The sequence below is a fragment of the Mobula hypostoma genome, chromosome 5 (assembly GCF_963921235.1).
Source record: "Mobula hypostoma chromosome 5, sMobHyp1.1, whole genome shotgun sequence".
Lineage (NCBI taxonomy): Eukaryota > Metazoa > Chordata > Chondrichthyes > Myliobatiformes > Myliobatidae > Mobula > Mobula hypostoma.
In genome coordinates this window covers 171,524,572-171,548,990 of record NC_086101.1, presented here as the reverse complement: position 1 = coordinate 171,548,990, position 24,419 = coordinate 171,524,572, and the positions used below count along the sequence as shown (strand labels likewise).

The window sequence follows — 24,419 nt, the reverse complement described above, 5'->3', positions numbered from 1 at the left end:
TCTCATTTCCATAACTGAGGAGGGTTGCAGCGTGCATTGATTGTGCTTCTAGATGGCTTATCAGCTGAAAGCCTCCCAGTGCAGCATGTGTCTTGCCTTATGAGGAGGAACTTCTTTAGCCAGAGGCTGGTGAATCTGTGCAATTCATTGCCACAGATGACTGTGGAGGCCAAGTCATTGGATATATTTAAAGTGGAGATGGATAGGCACTTGATTAGTAAGAGGTTATGGGCAGAAGGCAGGATAATGTTGTTGAGAGGGATATTAAATCAGTCACTAAGTAATGGCAGAGCAGACTTGAGGAATTCTGCTCTTCTGTCTTATGGTCTTCTGTGACCCTTCGGTAAGTTCTAGAGGGTTACAGCATGTATTGATTGTGCTTCTAGACAGCTCATCAGCTGAAAGCCTCCCAGTGCAGCATGATTTTTGCTTATGAGGAGGAATTTCTTTAGCCAGAGGCTGGTGAATCTGTGGAGCTGTGAGTCCCGATGAAGGGTCTCGGCCTGAAATGTCGACTGTTTACTCTTTTCCATAGATGCTGCCTGGTCTGCTAAGTTCCTCCAGCAATTTGTGTGTGTTGTTTTGGAGTTGTGAGGATATTGGATGTGATTGGAGTGGGGAGTGATAATGGTTAAAACTGGAATTATCACAGAGTCATAGTTAAACAGCATGGAAATAAGCCCTTCAGGCCATCTAGTCCAATTTGACCAAGTGGTCTACCTAAGCTAGTCCCATTTCAAAAGATTCAAAGACTCAAAGTACATTCACTATCAAAGTATGCATGAAGTATACAACCCTGAGATTCATCTTCCCACAGACAGCCACAAAACAAAAAAAAAACATGGAACTCGTTCAAAGAAAAACATCAAACCCGCCCTCTCCACATGCAAAAAAACTAAATAAAGCAAACGACAAAAAAATGAACGAAAAGCACAGAATATAAAACACCAACCCACAAAGTCATCGAAAGAATCCGAGCATATTCAGTTCACCCAGTCCAGCTCAATCTAGTGTCGCTGTGTCGTTCATTATCAGCAGGTCACCCTGATCAAAATCACACAAAACATTAGCGATAAAAGGACTGACCAGAAACCAGAAACACATCATAACATGAACTGCAGAGTCCAATCCTCAAACCACGTCGATTAAACCATCTTTTCTGCATTTAGTCTGTGTCCCTCTAATTGAAAGGCTCTTCTTGACTGCAGGTATTTTTTTTTAACAATTCCATTTACTTAAGCTGCATCTTCGGTCAAAGGAATGTATGGACCGAACCTGATCTTAGCAATGGTCTTAAGAGACCTAAGTCTGATTTCAGGCAGCCACTGGCGATAACTGAAAAGTTATTCAGCCTATTCAGACCTTGAATATATTTCAAACATCTTTGAAAGTGTATAGTAGCAAAGCTAGAACTGGAAGTGTTGAAGCTAGAAACTTCAAAGTTTAACGTACATTTATTATCAAGGTATGTAAACGAGATACAAACTTGAGATTCATCTCCTCATAGGCAGCCACAAATCCAGGAAGCACAAATGAACCCGTTAAAACAAAAGGAGACCATCAAACTCCCAATGTGTAGAACAAGTTGTGCAAATAATAAGAGTAAGCAAATAACATTCAGAACTGAAGATGATGAAAGTGAGTTCACAGCCACGAAGCCAGTTATCACTACAGCTGATTCAGGAGCCTATTAGTTGCAGGCCGTTGCCTCAGTCAGCACAGAGATGAGTAAACCTTGAGGAGCAGTGAGCTGAACACAGGCCCGTACCTCACCCCCTGCCCGAAAACCCTGACCCGTCGCGTAAATCAGCCAAACCTTGGGTCGTTCCTCGATCTCAGACCCAGGCCTTGTCACTTTGATAAGCTCTCTGGGCCAGACTCCACCACCTCAAATCATCCCAAACTTTCCAATTCGGCCCTGTGCTTAAATGAGTGAAACCTCAGTTCTTCCTTCACTCTCGGCCTGGGCCCAGTCCCCACCGCCTCAGCAGGATAACATAGTGATTGGAAAGTGTTGCTAACTAGAAAAGCCCTTATGAATTTAGCTGCAGTAGTGGTTTGGTCTAGAGATAAGCCTCCAACCAATAACCACCCCTCCCACCATCACCAACCCACTGGATAGCTGCTTCCCCTCAAATGGAATGTGGGACTGAGGTTCAGAGGATTCACCATTTTTGTCGAAGCTCTACTGTTAGGGGATGCTTTCGCTTTTAAAAGGAACATAGAATGAAAGCATTATTATGGAATGAACTTGTCAGTAAGTAGTGCATAATCCGATGGTTGGCAGAATTATGCATAATAAAGGTTTTTTTAAGAGACAGAAACATGAAAAGTTTAGAGTAAAAAACAACATTTTGAATGCACAATTAAAGATGGAGTAAATCCTCCTCGCCCCTTTGGGGCATTGATGGTAATCCTTTACAAATCTGAATCTTATAAGTGTCTGTGACACACCTGAGGCTGGATTAAAGGAACATCTGATTTATTTCTGCTTTCATTTTCATGTTTTGTAAGAGAAATGTGTTTGTTAGTAGCTCAAACACTTAGCCAGTACATCTTAGGTAGATGCAGCTGTCTCTCCTTGTCATACCACTCCTGCTGAGATTTATGCAATTTTCCGTCAGTGTGTTATAATCTATGGGGTCGTGGAGCTGACAGACTTTGCAAGGATCACCTTGTTTTTACAGGGGCCAAGTCTTTGAAGTCCGGAATTGAAAGGTTTTGCTAACATTACACACTGAAATCACAATGACATTTTCAAGTGTTATGTTACCTTTGTTTTGGTTCTCAAAATGGGAATGAAACCATGAATGCAATTAGAAGTAAAGTGAGTAAAATATTTGAAGCCAGGCGTGTGGAAGTCATGTGTACAAAATTATTGACAAAGTGATTGGGGAGAGGATGGGAGAGTGTATGGTATCCAGTCGTCACCTGCTCTGAGGCCCATCACTATACCAACTCCTCCACTGTGTCGGTGGAAGAACATTCATTTGCAGTCTGTCACCCCATGGTCTGTTCTCTTGCAGCAGACTATCTGGTATTTTCTGAATAAAGTGTGTATAATTTACAGCTCAAGAACAGGCCAAATAGCAAATTCATAGAGTTGTCTAGCCATGTAGCCCATATTCACCAATCACCACTCCTCATTCTCCTCTTTCTACTGGCCATCTCCCCTCAAATTCAAGCTAAATTATCTTTCAACCATACATGAATACAGCTGAATGAAACAGCATTCCTTTTAGGCCAAGGTCAAGTCAAGTCATGTCAAGTCCCTTTTTATTGTCATTTTGACCATAACTGCTGGTACAGTGCACAGTGAAAACGAGACGACGTTTTTCAGGACCATGGTGCTACATGAACAATACAAAAACTACTTTGAACTACGTAAAAAAAAACACAAAAACTACATTAGACTACAGACCTACCCAGGACTGCATAAAGTACACAAAACAGTGCAGGCATGACAATAAATAATAAACAAGACAATAGGCACAGTAGAGGGCAGTAGGTTGGCATCAGTCCAGGCTCTGGGTATTGAGGAGTCTGATGCCTTGGGGGAAGAAACTGTTACATAGTCTGGTTGTGGGAACCCGAGTGCTTCGGTGCCTTTTGCCAGATGGCAGGAGGGAGGAGAGTTTGTATGAGGGGTGCGTGGGGTCCTTCATAATGCTGTTTGCTTTACGGATGCAGCATGTGGTGTAAATGTCTGTAATAGCGGGAAGAGAGACCCTGATGATCTTCTCAGCTGACCTCACTATCCACTACAGGGTCTTGTGATCCGAGATGGTGCAATTTCCGAACCAGGCAGTGATGCAGCTGCTCAGGATGCTCTCAATACAACCTCTGTAAAATGTGGTGAGGATGGGGGGTGAGAGATGGACTTTTCTCAGCCTTCGCAGGAATTAGAGACGCTGCTGGGCTTTCTTTGCTATGGGGCTGGTGTTGAGGGATCAGGTGAGACCAGGTGTAAAACATACACAGAACATGAATCAAAATAGCGAGAAAAAAACATAGACACGGTAAAAAATCACATTTATAGCCCAAGTCCCTGAGCGAAATGTCCCACAGATTGATAATGCAGTGTGTTACCACTGCAATCCAGCCTGTCATTCCACCAATCAAACAAGTAACAGATGAAGTTCAACCCAGATAAGCGTGAGGTTGTTCATTTGGTAGGTCAAATATGATGGCAGAATATAGTATTAATGGTAAGAATCTTGGCAGTGTGGAGGATCAGAGGGATCTTGGGGTCTGAGTCCATAGGACACTCAAAGCAGCTGCACAGGTTGACTCCGTGGTTAAGAAGGCATACGGTGCATTGGCCTTCATCAACAACGGGATTGATTTTAACAGCTGAGAGGTAATGTTGCAGCTATATAGGACCCTGGTCAGACCCAACTTGGAGTACTGTGCTCACTTCTGGTCACCTCACTACAGGAAGGATGTGGAACCTATAGAAAGGGTGTAGAGGAGATTTACAAGGATGTTGCCTGGATTGGGGAGCATGCCTTATGAGAATAGGTTGAGTGAACTCAGCCTTTTTTCCTTGGAGCGACGGAGGATGAGAGGTGACCTGATAGGTGTGTACAAAATAACGAGAGGCATTGATCAGGTGGATAGTCAGAGGCTTTTTCCCAGGGCTGAAATAGCTAACATGAGAGGGCACAGTTTTAAGATGCTTGGAAGTAGGTACAGAGCTGATGATAGGCGTAAGTTTTTTACTCAGAGAGTGGTGAGTGCGTGGAATGGGCTGCTGGCGACGGCGGTGGAAGCGGATACGATAGGGTGTTTTAAGAGACTCCTGGATAGGTACATGGAGCTTAGAAAAATAGAGGGCTATGGGTAACCTTAGGTAATTTCTAAGTAAGTACATGTTTGGCACAGCATTGTGGGCCGAAGGGCCTGTATTGTGCTGTAGGTTTTCTATGTTTCTATGAACACTGGAGGGTGGCATCAATGGAGGGCAGCCTCCAACTGAGCATGGATGCCACACTACACTGCCACCGCCGTCTCTTCTCTTGGACTGCAGCCGCTGGCAAGCCTGCGGCTTGAGGCTTAGTCCTTGCTACAACCAATGCACTCACCATTCTCAGCCCTGATGCTGCGTTTTGACCAGAAATGTCAACAATTCCTTTCTGTCACACTCCCCGCCTCGGTGACACTGCTGAGCCTACAGAGTTTCTTCAGTAAGTTGTTTGTTGCTGCGCAGGTGTGTCGTCTGGCCCACCGAATTCATGCTGGCCATCAGCTCCCATCTGCACCAACTCAATGTTCTCCTCACTTTGCTAATAACCATGCAAATGGGAGGAAATTACAGAAGCTGATTAACCTAACAACTCACCCTTCTTTGGGAAGTGAGATGTGACTGGGGTACCCAGGGAAACTCCACCTGGTGACTGGGAGAACATGCACACTTCATACAGGCAGCAACAGACATCAAGAATGGATGCAGGTTACTGGAGCCATGAGCCAGCAGCTCTACTAGTTGGAATCATAAATTTACAGGGCATCCCAGCAAAGAAACAGGCCCTTCAGTCCATCTAGTACATGCGAAATTATTCTGACATCAGTTCTACCAATCCACAGCTGGGCCATCCATATCCCTCCCATGTACTTATCTGAGCTTCTTCTAAATGTTGCAATCAAATCCACATCCACCACTTCTGCTGGCAGCTCATTCCACACCTGCACCACATCTGAGTGACGAGGTTCCCAAGTATTTCACCTTTCACCCTTAACCTATGGCCTCAGTTGCACCATGATGTCACAAGTTCATGTTCTACTCTAAGCTTCTCACTATTGCTCCTCAGTAACTCTAATAGAAAACGTATCCATTTCTTTCTCCCTTGTGTTTATCTCTCTTTTAGTGTACCAGTGTTGTCTGCTGCAACAGCTTCCTGTGGCAGACATTCCACCTTCTGATATAAATTAAACATGATTGAATGATTCTTGGCTTTTGCTGCAGGCACTTGAAGTTTAATCCTGAAAGGAATGATGTTCTGAGCCAAAAAACACTGGGTTGTAATATTCAAATTAAACTGAGAAACCGTAGTATAGACAGTGCAGCGTAGTTTTGCTGGGCTAACTTGTGCTTTGCTCATTTTCTTACCAGGCTGATACCCGAGTCACCCAGGTGGCTGATCACTCAAGGTCGAGTAAATGAAGCAGAAAAAATTGTTCAAGGTTTTGCTGCAAAAAATGGCATTAGGAATGTTGGAGTGATATTTCAGGTCACTGATTCCAGAGAATATACGGTAATTATTTCACTTTTCTTTCTTTCATTGGTTGCTATGCCACTGCATCAATATCAAGCACTAATATGTCTTGGTACAGTATTTTCAGAACGAGATACCAGCATAATTTACTTACAAGTTAGGACAGTGATATGGCAGAAGATACAGTGGTACCAGAGCAGTTATTCTTGCACTAGTTCTTCTGACAGGCACTGGGGAAAGGTTAGGGATGTGTAGATGACTGGGGATCCAGCACAGGTTTGGTGGGCTGGATGTCAGATTCATGGGTTGATGCAGCAGTGAAACAAGCCTCCTTGGCATAACTTGTCCATTCTGACAAAGATGGCTATCCACTGTAGTTTTATTTGCCTGTGTTTGGCCCAAGTTCCTCCTTTCTTTTTCTAATTTTGCACTAATTTTGTGCTATAATGTCTCGGGATCTTGAGTGTTTAAACCTATTTGTTAAACTATCATCTTGGTGCACTAACTTTCCCATTTGGTAAACTTATAGCTGATCTGTATTTCAGTTCTAACTACTGACTTGACTTGTACCACATCTTGCCTAGCAACATTCCAGTGAGTACAGTTTCATATGATTCTCGGACTCTGTAGCTTTTTGGAAGAGTGTAGTTGAGAATTTCCTACTATTTGAATCATGGGAGCCTTCTTGACATTACCCCTAGTAGGCCAATCTCTGGCCGTCCATCTGGACTCCCCTTCAAAGCAAGTAGTTTCTAACCTGTCTGTCAATTCCTTTAATCATGTTAAACCTGTCAGTTAGATCATTTATTGATCTTCCAGAGGTTCCCAACTTGCAGTCCATGGATCCCTTGCTTAATGGTTTTGGTCCATGGGGTTGTGTACACAGAAAAAGAAATAGAGTCTGACTAGAGGTCTCCACTGCTGTAACATAGTTATTGTTTATTTGCTTTCCGTCCCCTTGAGATAAATGCCCACATTCCATTCGGCTTCCTATTTGCGAAGCTTCTTTGATTGATTCAGACTCCTTAATCCCTCTGTTTCTTCCAGATCTTTGCTTGAAGAAGTTCAGAAGTTCAATGTTCAAAGTAAATTTATCATCAAAGTACAATGTCACCATATACAACCCTGAGATTCATTTTCTTGCGGGCATACTCAATAAATTCAATAACCATAACAGAATCAAAGAAAGACCAACAGGTTTGACTTCCAGTATGCAAAAGACACCAAAGTGTGCAAATATAAAAAGAGAGAATAACAAGAAATAATAATAATAATTAATAATAATAATAATAATAACAACAACAACAATCTAGAAGCAAGCTGGATAAGGGAGGAAAAGGAGCATACTCACACGATTGAAAAAATGCAGTTATCTGAAGTTACATTGGATATGCTGAAAGAAGTTATAAAAACACCCACAACTGGAAAAGTACTGGCTGTGGTAATATTCATAATTACTGGTATAAAAAATTTACTTGCCTTCATCCATACCTATTAATGCATATCAACAATTTTCTTAAAAATCCTGAAAAAGTGACTGAATTTTTGACAGAAATTAACACATATGTTTTACTTAAAGGGGAATTCACAAAAGATCCATCAAAATATCATGTTTACGAACTCTATATAAAATTGTAACATCATGCATCTTGCAACTAAACACCACTCACTTAGATCACCTCAATATACTTACAGAAGAGCAGAAAGGATGCCATAAGGGTATGAAAGGGTTTAAAGAACAACTGATAACAGATTCCATAATTCTAAATCAAGCCCAGCAGAAAATCAGAAGTCTTTCATGTTGCTATATTGATGACCAAAATGCATTTGACTCTGTCCCACATTCGTGGTGAATAGAAATTCTTAATATATGGTATATAAACTACACTCAATACTTGTGGAATTCCTGCAACATCTGATGAAGCACTGGTGTACTATAATCATACTATCGATTGACAACCAAAAAGGAACAATCAAAATAAACCGAGGTATTTTCCAAGGTGTCTCTCTAAGTCCACTATGGTACTGTCTTGCTTTAAACCTGCTCTCTAATTTACTGAATGCAGAACATTAAACATAACGAAAGATAAATGCAGGACATTAAACAAAAAAGAAAGGTGCAGTAGAGCTAACAGAATATAAAACAGAGCAGCAGGATACAATACAACCGATGGATGAATATGAAACATAAAAGTATCTGGGATATCAACAAGGAAAGAAAATAGATCATAGTATGATAAAGAAAAAACTTTCGACAAGAATTTACTTCAAAGCTTAAAAACTTACAAAGAAAAATAAAGAAAAATAACTGAAATGACAAATTTCAGAAAACATTATGTATATTCGACCACGCTTAGATTAACTCTACCAAGGACAGAAGGGGGAAGAGGAACAACAAACATTAAAAATTTACACAACAGTCAGATAAAATTTGTGAGAGTATATTTTCATCAAAAGAACGGGAATCAGCACTCCACGCAAGCGTATGCAATTCTGATAAGTCTCTAAACTTAAATGAGAGCACAACCCAGAAAAATGAAGACAATATCATTATTGAAGAAAAAGTTAACCAATGGAAAAGCATGACCTTCCAAGGAAGACATCCACGTGATTTAGCAGACTAGATGTTGACAAGGAAGCATCGAACACTTGGGTCAGAGTTGGTGATCTCTTCCCAGACATAGAAGGGTTCCATGTGGCAATAAAAGGCCTGGTGGTTAACACAAAGATTTATCAAAAAATACATAATGAAAGACTAACAAATTCAAGACGATAAATGCAGAAAATGCCAAGAGAAGCTAAAAACAATCCAACACAATACAAGATCTTGCAGCAGTTTAACTCAATCTTATTACGTACACAGGCACAATCAAGTGTCAAGCATCATTCACCAGAATCTTGCAATTTAGAATACACATAGAAGACACCATACCCTACTATAAATACAAGTCTGAGACAGAGTCCTACAAATTATATTACAACAAATTATATTATTACAGATAGGACAATCCATAATACCATCCAGATACAATATTAAATGATAAACAAACAAGAACAACTTACTTAATAAATATAATCATTCCAAACACACTTAACATACAGAAATCAGTAAGTGAAAAACACCAGAATTATGCTGAATTAAAAGAGGAAATTGAAAGACTATGGAACATGAACAGGATGTACATTGCCCCAATAGTGATATCTACAACTGGTATCATCCCAAAATCACTACACAATAGCATGATACAATTAAACCTACACAGCAATATCTATGTAAATCTTCTGAAACTCACAATACTAAATGCGACTAGAAAAGTCCAAAAATTCCTAGCAATTGAGAAATGAGTGTTCTTGGCTATGCCAATTTTACCAACTTGAGTTGAGAAAATAATATTTCATAAATAAATAAATAAACAATAAATATCAAGAACATGAGATGAGGAGTCCTTGAAAATGAGAACACAGGTTGCAGGAATAGTTCAGTAACGGGGCATATGAATTTGACTGAAGTTATCCCCTCTGGTTTAAGAGCCGGTAGAGAGATAAAATGGAAGATTATATGGTTTATCATGGACTAGGTGGACACCAATAATAGCATTCGAAACCATTAGAGAGGGTATGCTGATGATCATTTTAGTTGTCTACCTCTCACATGACAATTTAGTCAAGTCCAAGGCACTACGACTGTTAGACTGGGTCCTACCTGTCGACTTTATCCAGGGAATTACTTCTCTTGCTCACTTTGCTAGTGTGAAGTGAATGAAGGAAATCAGAGTAGTCCTGGGCTTACCGTGGGAGGCTGGTGTCACATAGTAAAGGCCCACAGATAGGAGGCAGTATTTAGGTATCTAAACAGATTTGAGGGAGAACCTGACTCCTTGTGGTAGTGAGATCCACATTTTTTTGAAGGATGGTGAGGGTGTGGGAGAGGATAGTTGTGGTTGCTGGTTGATTGTAGGCCAGGGGTTGGCTGTTTAAGGTATACAATTGATGATCATAGGTTTGGATCAGTGGATCAGAGCAATATTCACCGGTTGGTGATCATATTATTGAGTTATCCAGAGGCTCATGAGTCGAGAAATCTGTGCTCAGTGTTGGGAAGTCAGGTCTTGAGACTGAGACCTGGAAGGTCAATACACTGAAAATGGCGATTGAGTGATCAGTCCCTGTAGTTGGTAGAAAAGCTGGTTGATAAGTGTGGACTGGAAGAGGATTAGCACTTAGAGTGAGCTGTGGTACTGGGGTGTGGATGCTGAAGAAGAGAGTTATTTTCCTGAATTGGATTTCCATTACTGGGTTGCTAGCTTTTTACAATATCTCTGTCAAATCAAACAGCTGCAGAGGAAACATTGGTGCTGAGATCTTGAAACGATCCATCAGGCTAACAGTTCATTCAAAGACCCTTCATCGTCAACCTGCATTCCACCATTTTCTGCTTTCATTGCAGATTTCAATTATTTGGAAATCGTTTCATTTTCTTTATTATAACCTAATCAGATAGAGGGTGTCCAATGATAGAGAGTGCTTTGGAACCACATGGACTAATTTCTCCTGGAAATGCTCCAAACCTACATTGCATGGTGAATGACACCATTATAATCCTGCTCAGTATCACAAAGGCATCATTCGTGTAGGCAAATTCATGACCAGGTTATCAGCGTTTCAGAGTAATGCACCTCACCCAGCATAATAGGATTAAGAAACATATTTTATGGTTAGTACTTAATATAAAACATTTATTACTAAATATGTGTGGTGCTATTGCCTCCAAATCAGGGATTAGTCGTTCTGGTACTATCACTGACCATATTATCTAACTATATCAGAGGTCCTCCTTTGAGATTAGAGTATTATTTTAAAATGTAAGATGCTTTTTTTTTGGTATGTTGTATTTCTATTCAAAACAATACCTTTTAGTATTATTTACATAATGGAGCAGATTAGATAAAAGGAATATTTGATATAAAATATGCATAATCAGTTTTACAAGCATCCACTCAACAGTATCGTTTATATGATGCAAGTTTTGAAAATTCACTTGTCTTTTATGCTTTCTTTTAGCTTCTGAATACCTCAAATAATCAAAAGCATCCACATAGTTTCTTGGATTTGGTTAAAACATCAAGTATACGGAATGTCACAATTCTTTCTTTCCTTGTGTGGTGAGTAGAGACTCTCTCATAAAGAGCTCTCACCATAATGATTAATGGTCAGATTGAATCAGTTGATTATACTTATAGTTGTGGTAGTTAACAAAATATATGTTCAGCTATTTTAGGATTTCATCCATAAAGTCACTTTGGACTTTAGGTATTGACACTGCGTTAATGACAAATGTTACCAAGGAGTCACTTACCTTGAAACTGGAGAAGCTTTTAATACTAAATTAGTTGATTGATTAGAAACCTTGTAGAAACATTTCAACACACACAAAAAATGCTGGTGAACGCAGCAGGTCAGGCAGCATCTATAGGAAGAAGTCCAGTCGACGTTTCAGGCCGGAACCCTTCATCAGGACTAATTGAAAGAAGAGATAGTAAGAGATTTGAAAGTGGGAGGGGGAGGGAGAGATCCAAAATGATAGGAGAAGACAGGAGGGGAGGGGTGGATCTAAGAGCTGGAGAAGGAAGAGGATCATGGGACGGGAAGCCTGGGGAGAAAGAGAAGGGGGAGGGGAGCCCGGAGGGTGGAGAGCAGGCAAGGAGTTATAGTGAGAGGGACAGTGGGAGAAAAAAGAGAGACAGAAAAAAGGGGGGGAAAGTATAATAAATAAATAAATAAATAAATAACGGATGGGCTATGTGGGGGAGGAGGGGCATTAACGGAAGTTAGAGAAGTCAATGTTCATGCCATCAGGTTGGAGGCTACCCAGACGGAATATAAGGTGTTGTTCCTCCAACCTAAGTGTGGCTTCATCTTGACAGTAGAGGAGCCCATGGAGAGGCAAATCAGAACCGGAATGGGATGTGGAATTAAAATGTGTGGCCACTGGGAGATCCTGCTTTCTCTGGTGGACGGAGCGTAGGTGTTCAGTGAAGCGGTCTCCCAGCCTGCATCGGGTCTTGCCAATATATGGAAGGCTGCACCAGGAGCACCAGACGCAGTATATCACCCCAGCCGACTCACAGGTGAAGTGTCGCCTCACCTGGAAGGACTGTCTGGGGCCCTGAATGGTGGTGAGGGAGGAAGTGTAAGGGCATGTGTAGCACTTGTTCCGCTTACAAGGATAAGTGCCAGGAGGGAGATTGGTGGGAAGGGATGGGGGGGGGACGAATGGACAAGGGAGTCGCGTAGGGAGCGATCCCTGCAGAAAGCAGAAAGGGGGAGGAGGGAAAGATGTGCTTGGTGGTGGGACCCTGTTGGAGGAGGCGTTCACCAGCATTTTTTGTGTGTGTTGCTTGAATTTCCAGCATCTTCAGATTTCCTCGTGTCTGCATTTAGAAACGTTTCAAATTTACCACTTATACAAGAATGTGTAGGGGTTGCCTTGATTTCTCAGCTACTTGCAGTGACGGTGAAAAAAAAGGATTTGTTGGAAAGAGACCAGGAGTTCTCCTTTCTCAGAAAGTGAAGCAGGCACTGTTTTATTGAAGCAATAAATAGATGCACTTTTCAAAGTAAAACAGCAACACCTGCAACTGAAAGTCATTACAAACATGCAGGATTGCAGCAATATGATTTGGAAAAGAAAACATGAGTATGTAAGCCCGCAAAAACACTGTAGGCAACGTGTGACAGCAAAGATGTACAGAATAATAAAACTACATGTCTTTCAGCAACTGCAAAGAAAACCTTTGACAGAATACTTCTTTCTCCATGTTTGAAGAACAAAATGTTCTGAGTGTCTTTGACTCTGGTAAACGATGTTTAGAATTATATTCAATCACAAATTTAATGCGAGGTAAATTATTAATATTGTGGTGCTTTCACCGAAGGTTCATTGATTTTCTAACAAGAAATATTGCAATCTTATCATGTTAACACAAAAACAAAAGAGAATATTGTTTACACGTTGAGTGTTAAGTGCATGCAGGACTGAAAGCCATACTAAATTAAAGGAAGACAAAATTAAGCATTCAGGGGAAACTTCAAAAGAGATCTTGCACCCAAGCTATAATTATGAGATCTTTTGCAAATTTATTACTGACACTACAGGGAACATGCAATGTCTGTCAAGAGAAAAAGCAAAACCAGATTATGTTTAGGAGCAGTGCACAGCTCTTCTTTAGCTCAGTCACTGTGTACCAGAAAAATGCGTACGGAAAATGAATCAGTTCATGTCTGAAATCAATGATATTACCCAGGTATGACCTATTTAAATCTTGTAATAATCATGTAATAATATTGCATATCATTGCACAACTTTGGCTAGACACGTGTATTATGATGCGCAGAATTGAAGAATATTGGCATTTTTTATGTAGTGCATCTGGCATGGTGCATATTCCCATTTTGGTAGTTAATTCAGAATTGGATATTTAGAAAGATTGTAAAATTCTAATAATTTGAAATCAATCACCTGTGAAAGGAAAAGCTTATGGGCTACACTGTGAGGCTTCTGGAAAATACGTTGAGGAAGCAGGATTGTTTACTGCTGACTAACACTTGAATACATTCTTTAAAATGAAGAATATGTGTATGGCACTGATCTCAATTCTTGCTAATACTTTATACAGTATTTTGTTTATCTTCAGGAGTCAAACATCAAATGTGCTTGATAGGCTTTAAAAAATTCCCATGATCTATTTTCCTAAATCTCCTGATGAGATTTTCCTCAATCTCATCAACCTTTATGAATTAAATGGTCTGCACTGTGTGATAACCAGTGCTGTACGGCTAATAATAATTTGCTCCTTGGGGATCTGTGGACTTGACAGGGCTCAGTATCAGTTTGCTGAGACCATTGCAATTCATGAGTACCCTTCTTCAGGATCCTTCTCCTTGGGCACATTAACTTGAGTTGCACAAGTCTTCAGTTCCCTCCCTCAAAGAGTTTTTTTTACTATTTGGTTATTGGGCTTGAGCTCTCATTGAGATAATGAAGTCACCATTTTCCCTCTGTGACAATTCCTGGGTGAGGGTAGTTTGGACCTGTGTTGGAGTATCTGAGGCTAGGTTCAAGACATGGAATAAAACTAGATTGAGAAATGAGCACCAAAGCCAAACGTTAGCAAATACCTCTGGTTGTGGTTGTGAGAGAGCACTGAAGCTCCATTCGGGTGCTCTTTAAATTCTCAATTCTTGGCACCCAAAACATGATTGCCAATTAGCTTTACGGTTCTGAGTCTTTAAAGTGGCTACATCAGCTAGCCAGCTTTAGAGTTAGAGCGTCTAAACCCCGGAAACTGGCGCATTTGGGTACGTCTCGTAACACTCTCAGGTAGGTGATTGATTGATTTCAGTGGTCGGTAACCGCATAATGTGATATAGAAAGCCTGGTATTTTAATGACGACAACATGTACACCTGTGTTAGGTTGGCCTTTAAATGGACAGCCTGTAACATACAATCATACCTGGAAACCCTATGGGTTCAAATTGAAGACTTCGACAATTTGTAAAATTTACCATGTTACCGGGGATTTGGAAAAAGTTTTTGGCCGCTTGAATGTTCAGACCCTGATATTGAGGAGTGATACATGCAGATCAGTTGTGGTCTGAAGTGTCTCAGGATTGAAATGTTCCCGAGTTGATTGATGTTCTAAGAAATTAAGTTGGAGGTTACAACGGCACTTCAAAGAAACTAAGTTATGGTCATGAATAAACTTCACAATTTATTCCTGATCTGGAGATATTCCTGAGAGGGTGACAGTGAGTCAGTTTGGATAAGAGATTCTGGAATTTTCAACAAACTGATGGGTTATGGGTTAATATAATAATAATAATAATAATATAATGTGGATAATGGTGGATAATAATGGTGTAGCGCCTGTGGCTTTTCTCTGTAAACACTTTCCTGTTTATAAGGCATTTCTCAGAAGGCAGTTGGAGTATTTTGAGCAGTTTTGGGCTCCTTATCTAAGGAGGATGTGCTGGCATTAGAGAGGGTCCAGAGGAAGTTCATGAGAAATGAAAGGGTTAACATATGAGGAGCGTTTGATGGCTCTGCACCTGTACATGCTGGAGTTTAGGAGAATGAGCAGGGATCTCATCAAAATCTGTTGGATATTGAAAGGCCTAGATAAAGTGGGCATGGAGAGGATGTTTCCTGTAATGTGAGAGTCTAGCACCAGAGTGCACAGCCTCAGAATAGAAGGGCATCTCTTTAGAACAGAAATGAGGAGTATTTTCTTTAGCCAGGGCGTCATGAATCTGTGGAATTCATTGCCACAGACGGCTGAGGAGGCCAAGTTCCTGGGTATATTTAAAGCAGAGGTTGATAGGTTCTTGATTAATAAGGGTGTCAAAGGTTACAGAGAGAAGGCAGGAGAATGGAGTTGAGAGGGGAAACTAAACCTGCCATCGTGGAATTGTGGAACAGACTTGCTGAGCTGAATGGCCTAATTTTGCTCCTATGTCTTATGGTCTTTATTGCTGTTTAGTCCTGAAATATTTTCCTGGAATACATTCATTGGATGTCTTGGTGCCTTAATTCATGACAGAGCAGGACATTGGGACTAGCTGGGTGGACAATGTGGTTGCTATGGAAGGTTTGGGCAAAACGACCTGTATCTCTGCTCTATGGCTCGTTCTATGCGAAAACATAAAGCACAAACCAGATTGGTTACAGCTGTGATGCAGTAGTTACATCACTAGACTGGCAAATTGGGAGCCTGGGTTCAAATCCCGCTATAGCAACCATGGAATTTGAATTTAGTTAATAATCAACTAAATTGCTCATCAGTTTATAAATACAGAGCTAAATAATCTCACAGGCAGTAAAGCTGTTCAAAGTCCTGAAGTCCACCTCATCCAGGCAATTAAATAGCCATTGAATTTGTAGTCTGCATCTTCAGCCCCATTCTCATTGACAGCAGAAGCCATATGTGTGTGCATAAAGGCAAGACTGAAACCTTCACAGCCACATTTGGCCAGAAATTTCATGGATGATGGTTCCTTCCAATATCGCATCACTACAGAAGTTAGTCTTCTGTATTCACTCCAGGTGATGTGGATAAAATAGTTGAGAGCAGTGGATGCAGCGAAAGCTGTGATGCCAGGCAACATACCAACAGTAATGCTGAAGACATGTACCCCATAACTAATTGTAGTTCTCATTAAACTGTTCCCGTGCTACCCAACAATGCAAAAAATTGGCCAGGGCGTCCAAGACAAATCCAACTTTAGTCTTAATCATGAGCAAAATGGCAGAAATTGTCATTGATGTTGCTAAGAAGTGGCACTTAACACATCAATAAGCTGCATGTTGAAACCTACTTTGATTTCTCCAGGACCGTTCAGCTCCAGACTTCATCACAGACTTGGCCTAAATGTAAGTTGAAGGGAATGAACAATTAGTGAGATGAAGGTGACTGCTCTAGACACAAAAGCAGCATTTGACCAAATGTGATAACATGGAGAACTGGTAAAACTGAGGTCAGTGGGCCACAGGACAAAACCACTCCATTGGTTTTGAATCCTACACGGCAAGGGAAGTTGGCGGTGATTCTTGGAGATCAGTTATCCCAGGCTCAAGGCATCACTGCAGGAACTGCTTATCGCTGCAACTTAACATGATAAGAGCCCAGGAAAGATACTAGCAAGATAGAGCATTGGCTGATTGTCAGGTGACCAAGAGTTGGAGATAAAGAGAACCTTTTCTGATTGGCTGCTGGTGTTTAATGGTGTTCCCCAGAGGTCAATGTTGGCACCTCTTCTTTTTATATTGTCTATGAAAGATCTAGATGACAAAATTGATAGCTTTGTGGCCAAGTTTGCAGATGATATGAAGATAGGTTGAGGGGCAGATAGAGTTGAGGAAGAAGGACTTGGACAGATTAGGAGAATGGGCAAAGCAATGGCGAATGGAATATAATGTTGGAAAGTGTACGGACATGCACTTTGGTAGATGGAATAAAAGCATAGACTATTTCCGAAACAGGGAGAATACTCAAAAATCTGGGTTGCAAAGGGTTTTGGGAGACCTCATGCAAGATTCCCTAAAGGTTAATTTGCAGGTTAAGTCGATGGTGAGGAAGGCAAATGCAATGTTCGCATTCATTTTGAGAGGACAGGAGCATAAAATCAAGGATGTAATGCAAAGGTTTTATAGGGCACTGGTGAGGCCTTACTTGTAGTATTGTGGAGAGCTTTGGGCCCCTTACTTAAGAAAGGATGTGTTGACATTGAAGAAAGTTCAGAGGAGATTCACGAGAATGATTCCAGGAATGAGGAGAGATTGATGGTTCTTTACTCGCTGGAAATTAGAAGAATGAGAGGGGATCTCATTGAAATCTATTGAACATTGAAAGGTCTAGATTAGGGGTGTCAAACTCATTTTAGGTCACGGGCTGGATTGGGCAAAATGTGACTTCATGTGGGCCAGATCAGTTGTGCGCGTGCTCCCAGAGCTTTTGTTGCCTTCGTTTTTTCAAACTGCTCTCATGTGTTTCAGTCTCTGCCATAACTACAAAGTGTATCCCTTTACGAATTATGAAGAAGATTGCCTAGCAAGCATTATTTTTATAATTGGTATTAACTTACAGTCGTAGGCTACAAGAAAGTTGTGATGAGAGAGAGAAAAGAAACGATGGTACTTTGGCTAAGATTGTTTTGGGAGCCACACCCTTTCCATGAATAAACCATTTGAAACCGAACACTAGCAGACACAAATATAGACCTAATGAGACAAATTGTAAATGTAGGCTACACAACTGCACCTAATTTTTATTAGCCTGCTTCCAGCAATCAAACTCAGACAATGAACACAGTTAGCCTCTAATTTTTATTGGTGATCACATTTACAATAATAGAATAGTCAGAAAATGAATGAATCACATATTATGACACTCAATATTTCATAATGCATTTTGCTTACATGTCGCAGTGCATCGAACAGTGTCACTCATTCTTCACTTGCTGCTTCCAGACACCTAACATCTCTTGGCTTTAACCAGCCTGTCAACGTCAGGGACCAGTTTCTGGGCAGTTGTGATTTTCATAATGTCATTTAGATGTCCGTGTGTCAGCTGCGAGTGCAGTTTAGATTTGTTAATGTTCATTATGGAGAACACCTGCTCACAGAGATATGTTGTCCTGAACATGCAAAGGATCTTTGAGGCAAAGTCTGTTATCTTGGGGTACATCGGTCTCAGGTATTGATAGAATGAATCCGGACCCACAGTCTCAAATTTATATTTCAAAGCCAAATTACACTGAATTTCAATTAGTTCCATTTGGAGTTCCTCCGGCACATCTGATGCTGCGTTGACGGCAAACAGCGAGCAAAATAGTGAGAATTCCTTCTTGAGCTGAGTGAAGACTTGGAAACGATTCTGAAACTCACATTTCAGCCATGGTATTTTGTCCTTGTACCTGTCCATGTTGTCATTATTCCCATGAGCGACACACACAGACTGCAAGGTGGGGAAATGAGCTGGGTTGTTCCGGGATAGTTGCATCTCCCACAGGCCTAATTTAAATTGAAAGGCACGAATGCTGTCGTAGTATTCCGTAACAAGTTTGTTGCGGCCTTGCACATTTAAGTGCTCTGTTATATCCACCAAAAATGCAAGATCATGAAGCCAGTCTGGGTCATCCAACTCTGCCACTGGCTTCCCTTTCTTGTTCATGAATAGTCCAATTTCCGCACGTAATTGAAAAAAAACATTTGACCACAACCCCTCTGCTCAACCAGCGGACTTCAGTGTGGTAGGGTAGGCCGTGTCCAATATTACTTTTGGACAAAAGAGTGCAAATTGCCGATAGTTGAGTCCCTTGGCTCTAATAAAATTAACCGTTTTGATTACTACATCCATGACATTGTTTATTTTCAGGCTCCTGCTATATAACGCCTCTTGGTATATAATACAATGAAAGTTCCAGAATTCCTGCTCTGGATTCTCTCTTTGAACTTTCTGAGTTTCGCAACAACACCTGCCTTTTTCCCGACCATGGACGGTGCGCCATCTGTGGCCACGCTGACAGCGTGACTCCAGTCAACCCCCAGTCTGTCCAAAGCCTCGACGAGGCTGTAGAAAACGTCGTTCAATGTTGTGGTGTTTGTCATGGGCACCATCTCCACAAACTCCTCAGTGACGGTGAAAGATGCATCAACACCACAAATAAATGTTCCCAATTGAACTACATCAGTCACGTCGGTGCTGTCATCAATTGCAATAGAGAAGGCAATAAATGACTTCACTTTGTCTTTTAGTTGACTGTTCAAATCTCCTGCAAGGTCCCTGATTCTCTCTGGCACAGTATTTCTTGACAAGCTGATATTACCAAAAGCCTGTCTCTTCTCAGGGCACACCAGCTCAGCCGCCGTCAGCATGCGTGCTTTGATGAATTCCCCCTCTGAGTATGGCTTCGACGCAGCAGCTATTTTGTTGGCAATAATATATCTGGCCTTGACTGCTCCATCATGAGTATCTCGACTTTTGGTGAATACTGATTACTGTTTTCTCAGAGCTGCTTCAAGCTCGTTTACCTTTGTGTTCTGAGTCGTCCTGCGTACTTGTCATATATTTCTCAGTGTGACGTCTCACGGTGTCGTTTGATATTTACTCTTTTGCCACAGCCACTTGCTGTGAGCATATCAGACACACAGGTTTGCTGTTGACCTCACAGAAGAAAAAACAATCTTTCCAATTATTGTTGAATATCCGACCTTCAATGTCAACTTTTCTTTTCTTGGAAACATTTTGAACCACAGCAGCAAACAATCTCAGCTTTGCTACAGGTGTTACTTACCTGAGTACTCTGTGTGTTTATACTATGTCTGATAACGTAAGTGGGGCCCTAATGGTCGTCCGTGCAGGGTGGTAGGTGCTTATGCACAGCGGGTGGTTAACAGCCGTCTGTTGTTTTCTAAGTACAGACAACAAGCTGCTGGCACAGCAGGCAGCACAGACAGCGGTGGGAGAGAGAGAGCGGCTGCCGTACAGGTACATGATAAATGGTCGTGAATATACTTGCTTTTCCTTAAATCATCCCGTGGGCCAGATTGGACCCCTTCATGGGCCGGATGCGGCCTGCGGGCCAGTAGTTTGACACCCCTGGTCTAGATAGAGTAGATGTGGAGAGGATGTTTCCTATGGTGGAGGAGTCTAAGGCTAGAGGGCGCAGCCTCAGAACAGAGGAATGTCCGTGAGATGAGGAGGAATTTCTTTAGCCAAGGGTGGTGAATCTGTGGAATTTGTTGCCAAAGGCAGCTGTAAAGGCCAGGTCATTGGGTATGTTTAAGGCAAAGGTTGATAAGTTGTTCATTAGTCAAGGCATGAAATGTTACAGGGTGAAGACAGGAGAATGGGGTTGAGAGGGAAATGGATCAGCCATGATGAAATGGCGGAGTGGACTCGATGGGCCAAATGGCCTAATTCTGTTCCAATGCCTTAAGGTGTTATGGTCTTATGGAATTTGGCCCAATCATCTGCAGTGTTTCATTAATTACCTTTCTTCCACTGTAAAGTCAGAAACAACAATGTTTGTGGAATATTATCAATATTCAATTAGAATTGCTCCTAGTACTCACCACAGGGACAAGAACTAGGCAGCCAGCTACTCCTGGTAATTTGGAGTGACATGGCAGTGTAGTGGTTAGCGTAGCGCCAGCCAGGTTCAGCCCAAGTTTAATTCTGTCACTGTGTGTAAATAATTTGTACATTCTCCCCGTGACATTTCTTCTAGATTCTCCAGTTTCCTCCCACCTTTCAAAGACCTACGAGCTAGTCGGATAATTGGCCATATGGAAGGAATTGGGTAGCATGGTTTCATTGGGCTGGAAGGGCCTTTTACTGTGCTGTATTTCTAAGGAAAATAAATAAATCTACATCCACTGTCCATGCCCATGTTACAAGAATCACCCCTTGTAATAAGGATCAGTGAGGTACAGAGAATCTGTATTTACCGACAAGTATCTTTTATTGTTTCAACTAAAAAGCACATGGGTTCACAAACTATTTACCTGTATGCAGTCTACTAGGATTCCTGACCCTCCATGAACAGTCATCGAAGAGAAAAGGTATTACCCGGGCAAGGAGTCTACGCTGACCTGGCATTTCTTGTGGTCCTGATCTCCACTTGTTTGTATTAGTCTCCAACAGTTTTTCTGTGTTTTCTTTCTTGTTGCTGATTGGCCGGTGGACGAAATGTTACTTTTCTTTAGGTGAGCGAGGGGTTGGGGATTTCAATAGGTTCAATGGGTATATTTAATAATGTCAGAGAAACGTTTACAATATACATCCTGAAATTCTTTTACTTCGCAAACATCCACGAAAATAGAGGAGTGCCCCGAAGAATGAATGACAGTTAAATGTTAGAAGCCCAAACTCCCCCTGCTCACCCCTTGCATGCACAAGCAACGGCCACCCCTCCCCCACCAGCGAAAAAGAATTGGCGCCTCCACCGAGCAGCAAAGCGTAAATAAAGGCATAGACTTGCAGTACCCCCAAAGCTACTTGTTCACCCAGGAATTCAACATACCACAGGCTCTCTCTCTCCCTAATTTGCTAGCATCCAGGACAAAGCAAACCATTCATCACCCTAGGCATCAATTCCTGCCTTTACCAGCTCACCGAGGTACCAAAGTGTAACTTCTACAAAATATAATGCAGTGACTTGCCTAGACAATATGCACAAAATGCTGGAGGAACTCAGCAGGTCAGGCAGCATCTCTGGAGGGGAATAAGCAGTCCATGTTTTGGGCTGAGACCCTTCATCAGGACCATGGGCGAAAGGGATGGATAAGGGCTCCAGATGGAGGTGATGAGTAGGCAAGGAAAACAGAGGGGGCAAGAGAGGAGCCAGAATGGGGAATGAAAAAGAGAGAAGGGGGAAGGGAAGGAAATTACTGGAAATTAGAGAAATTGATGTTCATGCTGGCAGGTTGGAGAGTTGCCCATCACCTGCCTCCGGTGCCCCTCCTCCTTCCAGAACGAGGGGTCACGGTCTGAGGATAAAGGCGAAGCCTTTTAGGACCGAGATGAGGAAAAACTTCTTCACACAGAGAGTGGTGAATCTGTGGAATTCTCTGCCATAGGAAACAGTTGAGGCCAGTTCATTGGCTATATTTAAGAGGGAGTTAGATATGGCCCTTGTGGCTAAAGGGATCGGGGGGGGTATGGAGGGAAGGCTAGTACGGGGTTCTGAGTTAGATGATCAGCCATGATCATACTGAATGGCGCTGTAGGCTCGAAGAGCCGAATGGCCTATTCCTGCACCTATTTTCTATGTTTCTCCCATGGTTCGCTCATCTCTCCTATCAGATTCCTCCTTCTTCAGCCCTTAACCTTTTCTGTCCATCCACCCCCACCCCACCCACCTTCCCCTTACCTAGCCTCAACTATCACCTGCCAGGTTGTATTCCTTCCCATACCCTCACCTTTTTATTCTTTAAGATCATAAGGTCATAAGACATGGGAGCAGAATTAGACCATTTGGCTCTCTGCTCCACCACTCAATCATAGCTGATCCTTTCTTTCCCCTCCTCAGCCCCACTCCCCAGCCTTCTCCCCGTAACCTTTGATGACATGGCCAATCAAGAATCTATCAAGCTCTGCCTTAAATACTCCCAACGACTTGCCCTCCACAGCTGCCTGTAGAAACAAATTCCACAAGTTCACCTCCCTCTGGATTAAAAAACATATTTTCCACATCTCTGTTTTAAAAGGATGCTCCTCTATCATGAGGCTGTGCCTTCATGTCCTAGACTCACCCACCATAAGAAACAACCTTTCCCCATCTACTCTGAGATCTGCCCTCATCTTCTAAATTCCAGCGGGTACAGGCCCAGGGCCATCAAACATTCCTCATATGATAACCCTTTCATTCCTGGAATCATCCTTCTGAACCTCCTCTGAACCCTGTCCAATGCTACTACATAATTTCTGAGGTAAGATTTCCAAAATTGTTCATAATACTCAAGGTGAGGCCTATCCAGTGTCTTATGAATCTCAGCATCACATCCCTGCTCTTATAATCTAGAGAATGCTAGTATTACATTTGCCTTCCTCACCACTGACTCGACCTGCAAGTTAACATTTAGGGAATTCTGCCTAAGGACTCCCAAGTCCCTTTGCATCTCAGATTTTTGAAATTTTCTCCGCATTTAGAAAATAGTCTGTACCTTTATTCCTTCGACCAAAGTGCATGACCATGCATTTTCCAAAATTATATTTCATTTGCCACTTTCTGATCCACTCTCCTCTGTAGCCTTCCTGTTTCCTCAACACTACCTACAGTTCCACCAATCTTTGTACCATCTTAAACTTGGCAACAAATCCATCTATTCCATCATCTAAATCATTGATATACAGCATAAAAAGAAGCAGTCCCAACACCGACCCCTGTAGAACATCACTAGTCACTGGCAGCCAACCAGACATGGATCCTTTTATTCCCACTCGCTGCTTCCTACCAATCAGCCATTGCTCTAACCATGTTACACACATCAAAGTTGCTGGTGAACGCAGCAGGCCAGGCAGCATCTCTAGGCTGGAGGAACAACACCTTATATTCTTCTGGGTAGCCTCCAACCTGATGGCATGAACATTGACTTCTCAAACTCCCACTAATGCTCCACCTCCCCCTCGTACCCCAACCGTTATTTATTTATATACACACATTCTTTCTCTCTCTCTCCTTTTTCTCCCTCTGTCCCTCTCACTATACCCCTTGCCCATCCTCTAGGTTTTCCCCCCTCCCCCCTTTTCTTTCTCCCTGGGCCTCCTGTCCCATGATCCTCTCATATCTCTTTTACCAATTAACTGTCCAGCTCTTGGCTCCATCCCTCCCCCTCCTGTCTTCTCCTATCATTTTGGATCTCCCCCTCCCCCTCCCACTTTCAAATCTCTTACTAGCTCTTCTTTCAGTTAGTCCTGACGAAGGGTCTCGGCCCGAAACTTCGACTGTACCTCTTCCTAGAGATGCTGCCTGGCCTGCTGCGTTCACCAGCAACTTTGCTGTGTGTTGCTTGAATTTTCAGCATCTGCAGAATTCCTCGTGTTTGCAGTTCTAACCATGTTAGTAACTTTCCTGTAATACCATGGGCTCTTGATTTGGTAAGCTACCTCATGTGTCACCTTGTCAAAGGCCTTCTGGAAGTC

General features: G+C 42.0%; 1 protein-coding gene across 7 annotated transcripts in view; it reads left to right on the top strand.

Annotated features, from left to right (window-relative positions):
- LOC134347182 (organic cation/carnitine transporter 2-like) overlaps positions 1–24,419 on the top strand; it is a 143,620-nt gene that overhangs the window by 83,073 nt on the left and 36,128 nt on the right. For all 7 annotated transcript variants that reach the window (XM_063049428.1, XM_063049425.1, XM_063049429.1 and 4 more), the window contains 2 exons: positions 6,113–6,254; positions 11,277–11,377. In XM_063049428.1, the coding sequence (XP_062905498.1) occupies positions 6,113–6,254; positions 11,277–11,377 (243 nt within the window). The remainder of the gene's footprint in view (positions 1–6,112; positions 6,255–11,276; positions 11,378–24,419) is intronic.